The following is a 12,128-nucleotide window of genomic DNA, read 5'->3' on the forward strand; positions in this document are numbered from 1 at the left end:
TTCCGATTTGTCATAGTTATTTGTGATTTATATATGTAATCTGCACTTTAATTTGTTTTCCATGTGATAATAGCTACAAATATATGATATTGCGAATCTGCCTTTGGATATCACTAGTCAATTTTCTGACTATATCTGTTATTAAATGAGACCGTAAAGTTGATTTTTCTCTTAATATAATCATTGATTGGTACGGTAAAATTATAAAGTATATCTTATCCAGTTATCCTTCACACCTTTAACAGAGTTCCTATAGAAGTATTGGTGGGTAGAGTTACTCGGCACTTGTGCTGATGGGAGGTAGCACGTACCGGTGGAATAGTTTTGCGCAAGCTAGCCAGGACACCACCCTTATAAAAAAAAATATTCTAATTCACTTTCTAATTTAAACCATCTGAATTCAAGCATTGGACATCAATTGATTAAAAAAAGAAAAGAAAAAGAAAAGCTGTAGTTTATTGGTGTAGTAACTAGGAGAAGTTTAATGTTACATGTAACTGGGAAAATATTTTAAGTTTTAGCTCTTTAAAACTTGAGATGGATTGAAGTTACGTCTAGACTTTACTTTGTGAATTGTGATATTTTCCAAGTTCGCCCAGTTCGAAAGTTTATTTTGGTTAGAACTGTATCTGTATTGTATTGACGATGCAGGAAATTGGTGTGATAAGGGAAACTAGGAAATGACTGAAGAAGGAAGAGTTCACCCAGATTGTCGAAATGCATCCAACCCTTATCATGAATGCAGCGATTATTGCTTCAATATAATAGCTGCAGCAAAGAAGCAAATGAGCAAAGCTGAAACAGGTTAGACTTTAGAGCTGGTTTTAGCTTACAACCCTGGATTTCTTTGGCTTTTTGGCGCTTATGAGTCAACTCACAAAAAGTTAAAACCATTTAGTTATGGCTGTCTGCACTTACCAAAGAGCCAAAAAAAAATTTAAAAAAAATTAAGAAGAATATGTTTTCTGCGTTGTTTTTTGTCTTTATTCCGTTGCTTGTTCTTTACTGCTTGCACAAGTTTCGATACCCTGTTGCTGAAGCTACTGATGGTTGTTTTTTCACCTGGAATTCTGTGTTCATGGTTTTACGGGACTAGAGATTAGGTTCACAAAAGGCTCCTTGGTATTGGTAGGTTTTTTCCCTTGTAGATAGCTGTGGTATATTGATTTAATTCAAGCATTTCTTCAGAAAGTTGTAACGAGGAAGGAGTTGTAGTAGAGCACCAATCAAAGAAAAAGTAATACTGGATAGAGAGTGACCAAGCAATCTTTGCTAGTAGAAGATAGCAAAGTGAGAGCGCAGTGTGTTAGATAGTTGAGAGACATATATAGCTGTGTTGTCTCCTGCATTACTGAGGTCAAAAGAGTTGGTAATTGGTGTTTAAGGTAGTGAGATGCTGGAAAATATGGGTTGTCATGGTTGTGGTGCTGGAAAATTGACATCCCTAGATGGAAGGGTGAAGCTTGAAGTGTTGTTTCCAAGTTTGAGTCTTGTTGAGCAAACGCTTTACATGGTTGCAGTGCAATAGCTATAGATCTTGCCTATCTGACAAGTCCTGCGGTACTGGGAAAAGTAAATACTAGTGTCAGTAGTAGTTCATGGAACGGGGAAGAGTAAATTTTTGTGAATGCTGCGTCGGAACTCCGTGTAAATTTGTGATCAGTTCTGTCGTATTAACATCATTGAGTTGAGAAATGGGGATCTATATATGCTGAAGTGAACTTTATCATGTCAACAAGAGGCGAGATACTTTGCTGATTAAGCCACAGACTTCATTTTAGGTTGTACTTATATGTGGTCAATGCTTAGCTGACATGTGAATTCTAATGGTGTGAGGTTGCTGAGGACACCAACCTAAACTAATGGGAAGATTTCTTTGTTTTCTTTGAGCTTTTAGGGATTGACATGGATTGACAATCAGGGCTCTGAGTTTTTGCGTTATAGAAAGTTAGCAAAGAGTTATGGAAGTCCTTTTCCCCCCTAATATGATAAGCTCTACCCTCCCTAAACCTCTCCTCCGCCCACAAGGAGCCCAATATGGGCTCCTTCTAAAAGTCTATACCTCTATTATCATCTTTTAAAAGTCTTTCTTTATTGGTTGCATGTAGAAAACTATACTTAAACCAAAGACAGTATTTCAAGCGTGAACTGTTGGAGATTCTAATGTGTAAACCAGTTGAGCTCACATAAGTCTTTCCTCAAGCATCTCAGTTTGCTAGCACTTTTATTTCTAATGAGAGCTAAAGCCTAATATTTGCTCCTTGGAATGGCAATTTATTACATGCATCTATCCTTGTCTGACCTTTTTAATGTGCTATCAGGTGTATTGCAAGCTAATACTGTTAATGTTCAGCCCCACTCAGTTGTGAGTTCTGACGGGGGCGAAGCTGCACCTGATGAAAGGGATGATGTCGAGAGGCACAATGATGCAGATGATCAAGATGATGGGCAGGGTAATATGGGAGAAGACTCTGCAAATCTCACCGGGAGGAAGAAAAAGTTATTCGAATTAAGATTAAAAATGGTAATTGCAAATATGCTTCCTTTCTGTTTCTTTAGAAAGCAATGCCATCATTCAGTTAGCTTGTCTATTTAGTGTTTTGTTTTCTTGTTTTCTTTTGTTTTTTTATTGTATCCTGATCAGATTATTTATATTCTAGCTTGTGGAATTTTATGCAGAATGAGGCAAGAAAAGCTAATCAAAGTGCAATGGTAGCAGAGAAGAAAAAAACGGAAGCTCCACCAGAGTCTAGGGGAATGTCCAAGCAAAAATGGATCGAGGAAAGGAAGAAGAAAATTGGGAAGTTGTTAGATGCCAATGGACTAGATATGAGTAAGGCATATATGCTAGATACACAAGAGTCGGCGGAGTCAAAGTATAAGAAGTGGGAAAAGGAGCCAGCGCCAGCTGGTTGGGATGGTATGAATGATTTTTCATCACTGCTCTATTTGTAGCCCCCCCCCCCCCCCCCCCCCCAAAAAAAAAAAAAAGAAGAAGAGGTAACAATTTCTATATTTTATTTAAACTAGTATCCCTATATACTAAATCTATGGTCATTGAAGCTCATACCTATGGAAGCATAAAATGTGTGTCTGAGATAAACTCACTTTATTTTGCCCAAAAGAATCATTGTCTACTTAGTTATCAAGCTTTAAAGGGTTCAATACCCTAAGCCTTAGTGGCTCAGTGAGATTCATACGTGATTCTTCTCTTTAAAATGGTTGAGGAGGAAGTAAATTCTTGGTCATTCATTGGTATCAACTCTTCAAACAAATGGCAGTATATAGGGCTTTTAGCATGCACAATTTAAGCTGTACGCCTGTGTGTTTGGTATGAGATAAGATCTAGTAACTTCCTGTTCTCAGTATGCTTCATCTACTTTATAGTTTGTATAGACTTAATAGTATGACATAGAGAAGGCAATATTGACATGAGAGAGCTAATTGATGTGTTCACTGTGTAACATAAGTATTATCCAGCTCTCCGATGAATTTCTTACGAATGGTAACAATTGGAATGTGATTTCAAAAGAGCTGAGAGTGTTTTAGAATATATTTTCACATAAGAGACAAATCATCTACAATTTGGTGAGATCATCTTTGTTTTCATGTTTCAGCACTATCTTTGGATGAAATGTGTCCTGCTTTACACTTTACTTTAGGAGGATGACAAAAATTACAGTGCATTTATTTGTAAAATTTTTTGCTTAATAAACCGGCGTGCATTTAGATCTTACACCAACAATAACAACCTACCCCTCAGTCCCAAGAGTTAGGATTGGCAGTATGATTCTTCAATATCATAAACGCTCTGTTTGGGTCCATAATCGATATGTTGTGCTTGAGAATCATCCAACACTAGGGGTTCTCTAATATACTCTAGTGGTTATATCTCTAATATACTGAGGGTGTTCTAGTAAGCACGAGGCTTCTAGTTGGTATCACCTGTATGGATTTTTAACTTCTATTGGTTTCTATCTTTTGATATATCTGCTTGAATTTCGAGATATTTTAAATCTTTTGAGATAACTTCTTTCCATGCGATTTTATGTCTACCTCTTCCTCTTTTCACACCTTCAATCATCATGTTCTCACATACCGAAACCGGTGCATATGGAAGCCTACGTAATACCTGGCCAAACCATCTCAAGCGACATTCTCTCAATTATCCTCTATATGTGCCTTCTGACGGATGTGATCATTTCTTATCTTATCTATCTTGTTTAACTCTACATCCATCTTAACATTCGCATCTCTGCGACACTCATCTGGTGGATATATTGGGCTTTATAGGCCCAACATTTACTCCCGTACAACGTTGCTTGCCTAAAAGTCAGTCTACTAAACTTGCCTACTTGCCTTTCACTTTTGTAGGTATCTTCCTATCACATAACACTCATGTGCCACTGCTCCATTTCAACCATCCTACTTTAATGCAATGCATAACATCTTCATTTATCATTCCATTCTCCTGAAACATCATTTCCATCTAATCTCACCTCAAGTTCACTCCTATCTCGCTGTCTAAGATTTGATGTGTCTAATTGGAGAAGGTTTACATTTTTACGGTTGTGGTGTTGTGACTGGGGAAAAACTAGGAATTAGTTGGATTCCTTCAGTTGATAAAATTCTAATATTCTATCATTTTTAATTTTTCTCTATGTTGATATATCTAATTGGAACTAGAGTTATTTTAGGAGAAATTAATCATTATGTGTGACTATGATTGTCTATTCTGGCAAAATTTTTGCATGTATTTGCTAGCCTTGGATTATGTAGCTTGAATTTAGGTAGAAGATGGATTCCTGTCTATGATGCTGTAGAGCTACAAAGCTTGAGCACTGGTAAATATGTGATATATCTTCGGGCCTGTAATGAGGCACGGTAAAAATATATTTTCTTAAAGCTCAATCCCTTCTCTTGGAATATCGCTGACCTTCATTTTACCTTATATTTTTCGGACACTTTGGAATTTATGGATTGTGATGCAGTTATATATGGTGAAGCTGAGCTAATTTCCTTACCTCTCTCTGTGTTATTTTCATTTTTCAGTTTTTAATCAGAAAACACTATACAATGCATACAAGAAGCGGACAAAGAATGTTGCTGTTGATCTAGATGAGTACAGTAAAATGAAGGAAGCTGATCCCGAATTTTATCGAGAAGCTTCAAGTCTCCAGTATGGGAAGGTAGGTGCTTCAGCCATGATCTCTAGCTTTGTTTTTCATTTATTTCAGACTTCAGCAAAGGGGTTCCCTACACTATTATCTTTCAACCGTACAGGCACCAAAATTGTCAGAGGACAAGATAGAGAGGATGGTGAAGGAGCTCAAGGACAGGGATGAGAAGCGCCAGTCATTTAGTCGGAGGAGAAAGTTCCATGAAGAGAAAGACATCGACTCTATTAATGATCGTAACGAGCACTTCAATAAGAAGATTGAGCGTGCTTTTGGAAAATACACCTTGGAGATCAAGAATAACCTTGAGAGAGGAACTGCTTTGCCTGATTGAGGTATTAACATGTCATGTCAACGTGTACTTCTCTGTATTCAAGAGTGCAGTCTTGTGGTGGGGATGCTTGTTGATGCTGTTGCTTTCCTGTATGATGATTTCAGTTAATGTCAATTACTATCTCTCAACCTGATGCAAATGCTTCGTGGTGGTTGATTATGGTTCATATTGTAAATCCAGTTATTTGCAAGGAACTTTTTTAATATAAACCAGATAACTGTTAATATCTAAAATCCATCTCCTCTCCTAAATGAAAGGGTAGAATAGGGATATGATCTATTAAAGGTATGAGCTTTTTGCACCGACTGGTATAGGATTATTATTAATCCTTTAACAAATATTCAAGAAGTATTTTATCGTTGCATAGGGACACTTGTAATGAAGAATTTGCATTTCTTAGCAATTTATGCATCCAAATGAAAAGGTAGAGGAACTTATTATTGTATATGCAGTGCACTGGTCAAGTCCATTTGGGTGCAGCATCAGGGGCTTAGATTTGCTTGGAGAAAGGAGTGGCCGAGTGGCGCAGAGTGATTAATATAGTTTGGCTACAATTTACAGCAAGTTTTCTCCCGCAATTGGTGAGTTCCATACAAAGGGTTTCCGGATGTCACTTCTTGTTAGCTAGAATAGATCATTCGTGGGCAGAACAATTATTTGGTTACGTTATTTTGATTTTGCTTTAGCTGAAGCTATTGCCTTGTAGGATGCTGGTATCACCAGTTTTCCAAGGCATTTAGCGAAATCCTTTATTGATAGCGAATAAGTCTCACCTATGATGTGATGATTTAAGTAGTGAGATGCATAACTAAGGCGTCCATATAGTTGTTGTAGGCGTAGACTTGAGTAATGGGCAGTTGGAGCAAAGATTTTTGAATCACCAAAAGCCATTACTGTTAACAGCTGGAATTCGCCTGAAACTAACCATGATCTGCTGTCATTGTGCCACACCACTAGGCATATAACAGTTCTATTTCCCTTTTTTGGCATAGCGTTACAAGCCAGAAACTGCAATTAGCGACACTGGTAAAGTGTTGCTGCTATTGCTTGAATCTATAAAGGACAAGTTAACCATGGCTTTGCCTTGCGATAAATTTACTTTATCCAAGTTTGGATTTCCAGTAATTCTTCACTTATTATCAGTATTACTCGAGGTGGACCTTATTATTGGAAGTCTAAACCAACTTCTCGTGTTTCCGTCAATTCTACTTGAAAAGTCAAAATAATGCAAACAATTACTTTGAGATCTTTCGTTACGTGAAAATAATTAAATTAAACCCATTTTGAATATAATGCAATTTCTGCGTATTATGTAAATTGAACTGGATGCCATAACAAGAAAAAAAAAATCACGTCACGTAGTAAATTTGCGTCTATATGTTCGCTGCAACTTCCATGGAGCTTTTGTTCCGTGGAGTTTGATAGAAATGGGGCCTCTTTTTTTTTTAGTTGAGCTTTTTGTTTGGGTTGGGTTAGTATTTGAAGCGGGTTAGTACGAAAAATCGGTAAATACCAGTGGGTTTTTGTAATGGATTAACTGCTTTAATTTTGGCCAATAACTAATAGCCAAGTGGAATTTAAATAATAATTATTTTTAATTCAGCATTAAATTAACGTCAAAGGGCATAAGTAAATTAAAAGGTGAATAAAAAAATATTTTTAAATCTTTTCCAATAATTTAAGAAGCATTTTAAACCCTTTTATGTTAGAATACGTCTGGGATAGGTAAGAGGACCTAGAGTTGTTTTGCTTTTGCACCTTCCATGTGAGGCTACAGGAAAGCAATTCTCGGGCCTAGCTCCCTTCAAGTGTATTCCAGTATGGCTTTTTTGTCTGTGTTATCTCGAAATTCCCATCTCTCTTATCTTTAATTAAAGTAGTACGAGTATTTCGTTACCGTTGCTTGTTTTTCCTTCACCTAGTCCTATTGTTTGTATTCAAGTCAAAAAGAGGCCAGGCACTTGTCATTCCAGCCTGCACTCTTTTGTCAGACCTTTCCAGACTCAGAAAAGAGAGCGACTAGAGAGAGAGAAAAGGGGAGCCCACAGCATAGAAGAGCATCTTTGTTTCTTTGAAGAGACACGTGGCATCGTGGCTGTGGAAAATGGTTTCAAAGATCAATAAAGGACGAGAGAGAATTTAAAAGCGCAACTTTAAATGATGAAATGATTCTATTAAGTGGTTAGATGCTTGATACATAGAGATGCCCAAATTGAATTTCCACAAAAGCTTAGCTTAAATGCAATTTTGAGCGAAAGATTCTCCATTACTACACTAGAAATGACAAGAGAATTACTCCACAAAAATTAGTGATATAAATCATACTTTATCAAAGGAATCTGATCCTAAATGATATGCTTAACAATTATGCTTCTTTAAACTTCGATTAGTATAGTACAAAGTTCTCCCTTTCATTTTCCATATCCCACCAATCTTTCTTTGATTAGACTTCCTCCATCTACTGGGAGAAAAACTTACTCGATAAATCAAAATATACATTAAATAAATCCTTCTTTTTAGTTGTATGAGCGTATCTAAAAGAATACATCATATATTCAATAGTGTGGTGTGTGTTAGGGAGATCAGAGGAGTTTGATCATAAAGAAAAGGCTAACCTCCGTTACGGATCATTTCACTTGATTGACTGGTTCGCTTTCCAGGTTACTTTCGCTCTTTCGGGATCGATTACGGGAAGTAAATAGAGAAGATAAGTGATCGTTTTCCTTGTTCAAGCCGGTATTGTTTAAGTAGTAAGTCAGTGAGAAGCGGTGAATTGGCTAGGAGGAATAAAGTTTATTTCCCCTTTCACGCAATAATTCAGATTAATGAAGCTGACGTGGATAGCTAACAGTTAACGAGATCATGGTTTTGAGTGCTGAAAAACGTGAATCCTTAGGGCTTGTTTAAATTAGAATATCCTTTGGGCTTATTCCGGAATTAGCTAATATCTATAACCAAACATATTATAAGTTATCAGAGAAAGAGAAAGTTGGGAAGAGAGGAAATGAAAAGAGGAAAACACCACCAACACTGCTCATACCAAATAAATACACATCCAATGCTAACATTAAAGATTAAACTGTACCAAACGAACAAAAAGAGAATGGTTCATACATTCCTCATACACAAAATCAAACAATTAGACTTGAAAAATTTGAACTCGTGAACTCAATTTTCTTCTTCTCTGGTTTGTGAGGGTGGTGGAATAACTTTTGCTTAGTTGGTTGGGTTGCTGCGGAAAGATCCCAAAGCTTTAACAGCTCCAGCTCTCAATACAAACTGATGGTAAATTGCTGCTATCAAAGCTCCCACAAATGGTCCAACCCAGAAAATCCACTGCAACATATCCCAAAAGTAATATATAAGGATTAAAAAACTTAACACTAATTGCTGGATATCAAAAGTATATCCTAAATAAGGAGTCTAAGTAGGCGTTCGGACATAAAAATTATGATTTTTGAAGGGAAAAAAAATAGTATTTGAAGTTATAGGTTGAAAAAATATTGCAATTTTGTGAGGGAAAATGGATTTTTTTTTAAACTTGATACTCGTCTTAAAAAATATTTTCAAAAATTAGTTAAAATTTATAACTCAAACAATATTTTGAAAATGGGTTTCAAAAAAAAAAAAAAATTATGACCAAACGGGTCCCAAGTTATGTGTTGATGGTACAAAAAATATTTACATAACCAGACCTCTTAAAAGGTAGTAATTGCAAATAACTCTATCTAATTGAGTTAATTGATAACATGAAATAAATGGTTATTATTACTATATGTTAAATTACACTGATAGTATGGAAAAAAAATCACTGTCATAACTTAAATACTTCCTAAATTAGTGAAAACTTACTTGGTCATCCCAGATTTTTTCCTTGTTGTAAATGACAGCAGCTCCAAAGCTCCTAGCAGGGTTAATACCAGTTCCAGTAATTGGAATAGTTGCCAAATGAACCATGAATACAGCAAATCCAATTGGCAGAGGAGCCAAAACCTTCATTTCCAAATAACAAAATACTCCATATTAGTACTAAAAACTCAAATCTATTTCCAACCTACTAGAACCAAAATCAGAACTCATTTACAACATCAACAACAACAAACTCGATGTAATTCCATAAGTGTAGTCTGAGGAAGGTTACCCAACCTTACCCTATCTTATGAGAATAGAAAGACTATTTACTTTCAATCTGAGAGAAAATTTTGAAAAACAATTATTTGGAATTTTTTAAATTTTTGAAAAATTTTGAAATTCGTCTTAAGTAAAAATTAGAAAATTCATGGTCAAACACCGATTTCGAAAAAAAGTGAAAGTTTTTTGAATTTTTTTATGGCCAAACGGGCACTAAATACACACAAACAAAGTATTTTCAAGATTTTGTACTTAAAATTCAAGATTTGTCTAGTAGTGAGAGGTGTACTTACAGGGACGTGAGAGTCACGTGCGCTTCTCTTAGGGTCAGTAGCAGAGAAAACAGTGTAAACAAGAACAAAAGTTCCAATAATCTCAGCACCTAAAGCTGTACCCTTGTTGTAACCAGGTTGTACAAAGTTAGCACCTCCACCTTCTAAGTTGTAGTAATGCTTCATAAAAGCCTTGACGAAACCAACACCACAAATAGCACCAAGTGATTGTGCAATTATGTATGCAACAGCTCTTATTAGTGACACTTTCCTTGCCAAGAACAACCCTAATGTCACCGCTGGGTTAATATGACCACCTACAACAAAAAAGCAAAAACACATTCATTAGTTGTTTCTCTCTTCTCTTTACTAAATGCATAAGCCGAGCTAGGATTTCAATATTATGTGTTCTAATTTTAGACAGCAATTTTAAGAGCCATTAACCGGATTATAAATTTAACAGTTGTATATATTTAATGAATTTTTTAACACAAATATATAATTTGTGCAAAAATTACTGGATTCGGTGCGTTTAAGCTTCAAGATTTTTTTTAGCACTTAATGCATTTTTTTTAGAATTATCGTTAATTTCGTGCCTAAATACTGAATTCAGATGAATCGTTAAGATCAGGGGCGAAGCTGCATGTCTTAAAGGGGGTCAATTGACCAACCTTCGTCTAAAAAATTATACTATGTAAAAAAAAATTAAATTTTAGAAATATATAATATATATTGAATACCCTTTATTGGTATATTTTTTCAAGTTTGAACATCCGGAAATTATTAGCCTTGTCACTGATTAAGATATGTAACATCTCCCTTTGAATAGGAGGATCTAGTCATTTCTAGCACGTTCAAAGTTGGCCCGCACCAGAGGTAGATGTAGAGCTGTAATACCGGATTCAATTGAACTCTGTATTTCCAAATGTGAAACATAATTTTATGTGTAAAAATTTACTAAAATTGTAATAAATAATAGGTTTGAACCCATAATTTTAAAAATATAATGGGTTCATGACAAAAATTCTTTAGGAATCAACCGATAGAGCTTAAATCCTGCATCCACCGCCCATACCATGTATGCATATACAGTAAAAATCTTTAACCATTTAAAGTCCCTTCTGTTCACAATAAGGGTCCAATTTGCTTTTTTATTTTGGTTCAAAATAAGTGTCTAGTTATGTAATCAAGAAAGAATTCAATTTGTTTTTACAAAATATAACCTATGTACATATCCCCTAAAAGCTTTTATTACTCCTCACATTAAATGTTTAATTAGGAGTAGTTTAGTCATAGTAGGTATTTTTGTATTGAATTTAGTATTTTCTTAATGGACGTGTTAAAAATAAATTGGACACTTATTGTGAACCGAATATAATACATAATAAATCGCACCTGCTAAATATTAGTGACTCTGCATTCGCCTCTAAACAACAATTCATAGGAAAAAGTTAGGTTATTGTGCTTACCAGAAATACCAGCAGTGCAGTAAACAAGAACGAAAATCATGCCACCAAAAGCCCATGCAATACCAAGAATACCTACACCATCACAATGGTCTGCAGCGTTCAACTTCTTGTGGCCAATGACAGTGGCAACAGTGACGTAAAGGAAGAGAAGAGTAGCAATAAACTCAGCAATAACAGCTCTATAAAAGGACCATTTGGTAAGTTCAGCCATGTCAAGAAGAGGAGCTGGTGGAGGGTCAACATAGTCTTTTCCATGTTGATGAGTTTGTCCTTCTTCAATTACGTCCTTTGACATGTTTTCTTTGATGAAAGTAAAAGTACTATCGTTTAGAAGTTTGCAGTGAAAGAGAGAAGAGTTTTGAGTTTTTGGTTTGCTGCTTTTTTTTGTGCTTTTGTCTGAGAAGAAGGTGATGGGTTTGTGTTAGGTTTTATGGATAAGGGAAGGGCATTTTAGGAAATACAAGTGAAGGAACAACGAAATATTCCTGTCAAGAAGATATCATTAATGTATATCATGCATGGTGATATTAGTTTAAATTATGGTGGTTTCTAATTATTGTTGTGTAGTTGAGTTCAGTGGCGGGCGCAGAATTTTCAATTTTCAAATCATGGATGCTCAACTATTTTTAATCTGGAAATTGCTATTGAGACTAAGTGTTCACTTAATGTATTTATCTGGATACATTAACTTGATATAAAGGAAACTCAACCAGTGGCGGATCTACTCTATAGTGAGTGCTTGTGC

The 12,128-nt window shown here is 35.6% G+C and overlaps 2 protein-coding genes across 2 annotated transcripts; one reads left to right on the top strand and one right to left on the bottom strand.

Moving 5' to 3' along the window:
• Positions 1-645: 645 nt before the first annotated feature.
• On the top strand, positions 646-6,390 carry LOC107815181 (uncharacterized). Its single transcript, XM_016640706.2, is given in 7 exon segments — positions 646-673; positions 676-804; positions 2,322-2,524; positions 2,680-2,920; positions 5,053-5,189; positions 5,284-5,512; positions 5,964-6,390. Coding segments are annotated over 6 exon segments (966 nt in total). The 3' UTR covers position 5,512; positions 5,964-6,390.
• A 2,198-nt stretch (positions 6,391-8,588) lies between these two features.
• LOC107815182 (aquaporin PIP2-7-like) lies at positions 8,589-11,781 on the bottom strand. The gene is made up of 4 exons (NM_001325945.1): positions 11,384-11,781; positions 9,936-10,231; positions 9,364-9,504; positions 8,589-8,847 (listed from the first exon to the last, which is right to left on the bottom strand). The coding sequence occupies exons 1-4, from the start codon at positions 11,676-11,678 to the stop codon at positions 8,728-8,730; spliced, it is 852 nt and encodes a 283-aa protein (NP_001312874.1). The 5' UTR covers positions 11,679-11,781; the 3' UTR covers positions 8,589-8,727.
• Positions 11,782-12,128: the final 347 nt, after the last annotated feature.

Source organism: Nicotiana tabacum, chromosome 5 (genome assembly GCF_000715075.1).
Source record: "Nicotiana tabacum cultivar K326 chromosome 5, ASM71507v2, whole genome shotgun sequence".
Taxonomy (NCBI): Eukaryota; Viridiplantae; Streptophyta; class Magnoliopsida; order Solanales; family Solanaceae; genus Nicotiana; species Nicotiana tabacum.

Coding starts and splice junctions, on each gene's coding strand:
- LOC107815182 (NM_001325945.1), bottom strand. CDS start 11,678: ATGTCAAAGGACGTAATTGAAGAAGGACAAACTCATCAACATGGAAAA. Junction 10,232..11,383: donor CTGCACTGCTGGTATTTCTG/GTAAGCACAATA, acceptor TTTTTGTTGTAG/GTGGTCATATTAACCCAGCG. Junction 8,848..9,363: donor AAAAAATCTGGGATGACCAA/GTAAGTTTTCAC, acceptor GATATGTTGCAG/TGGATTTTCTGGGTTGGACC.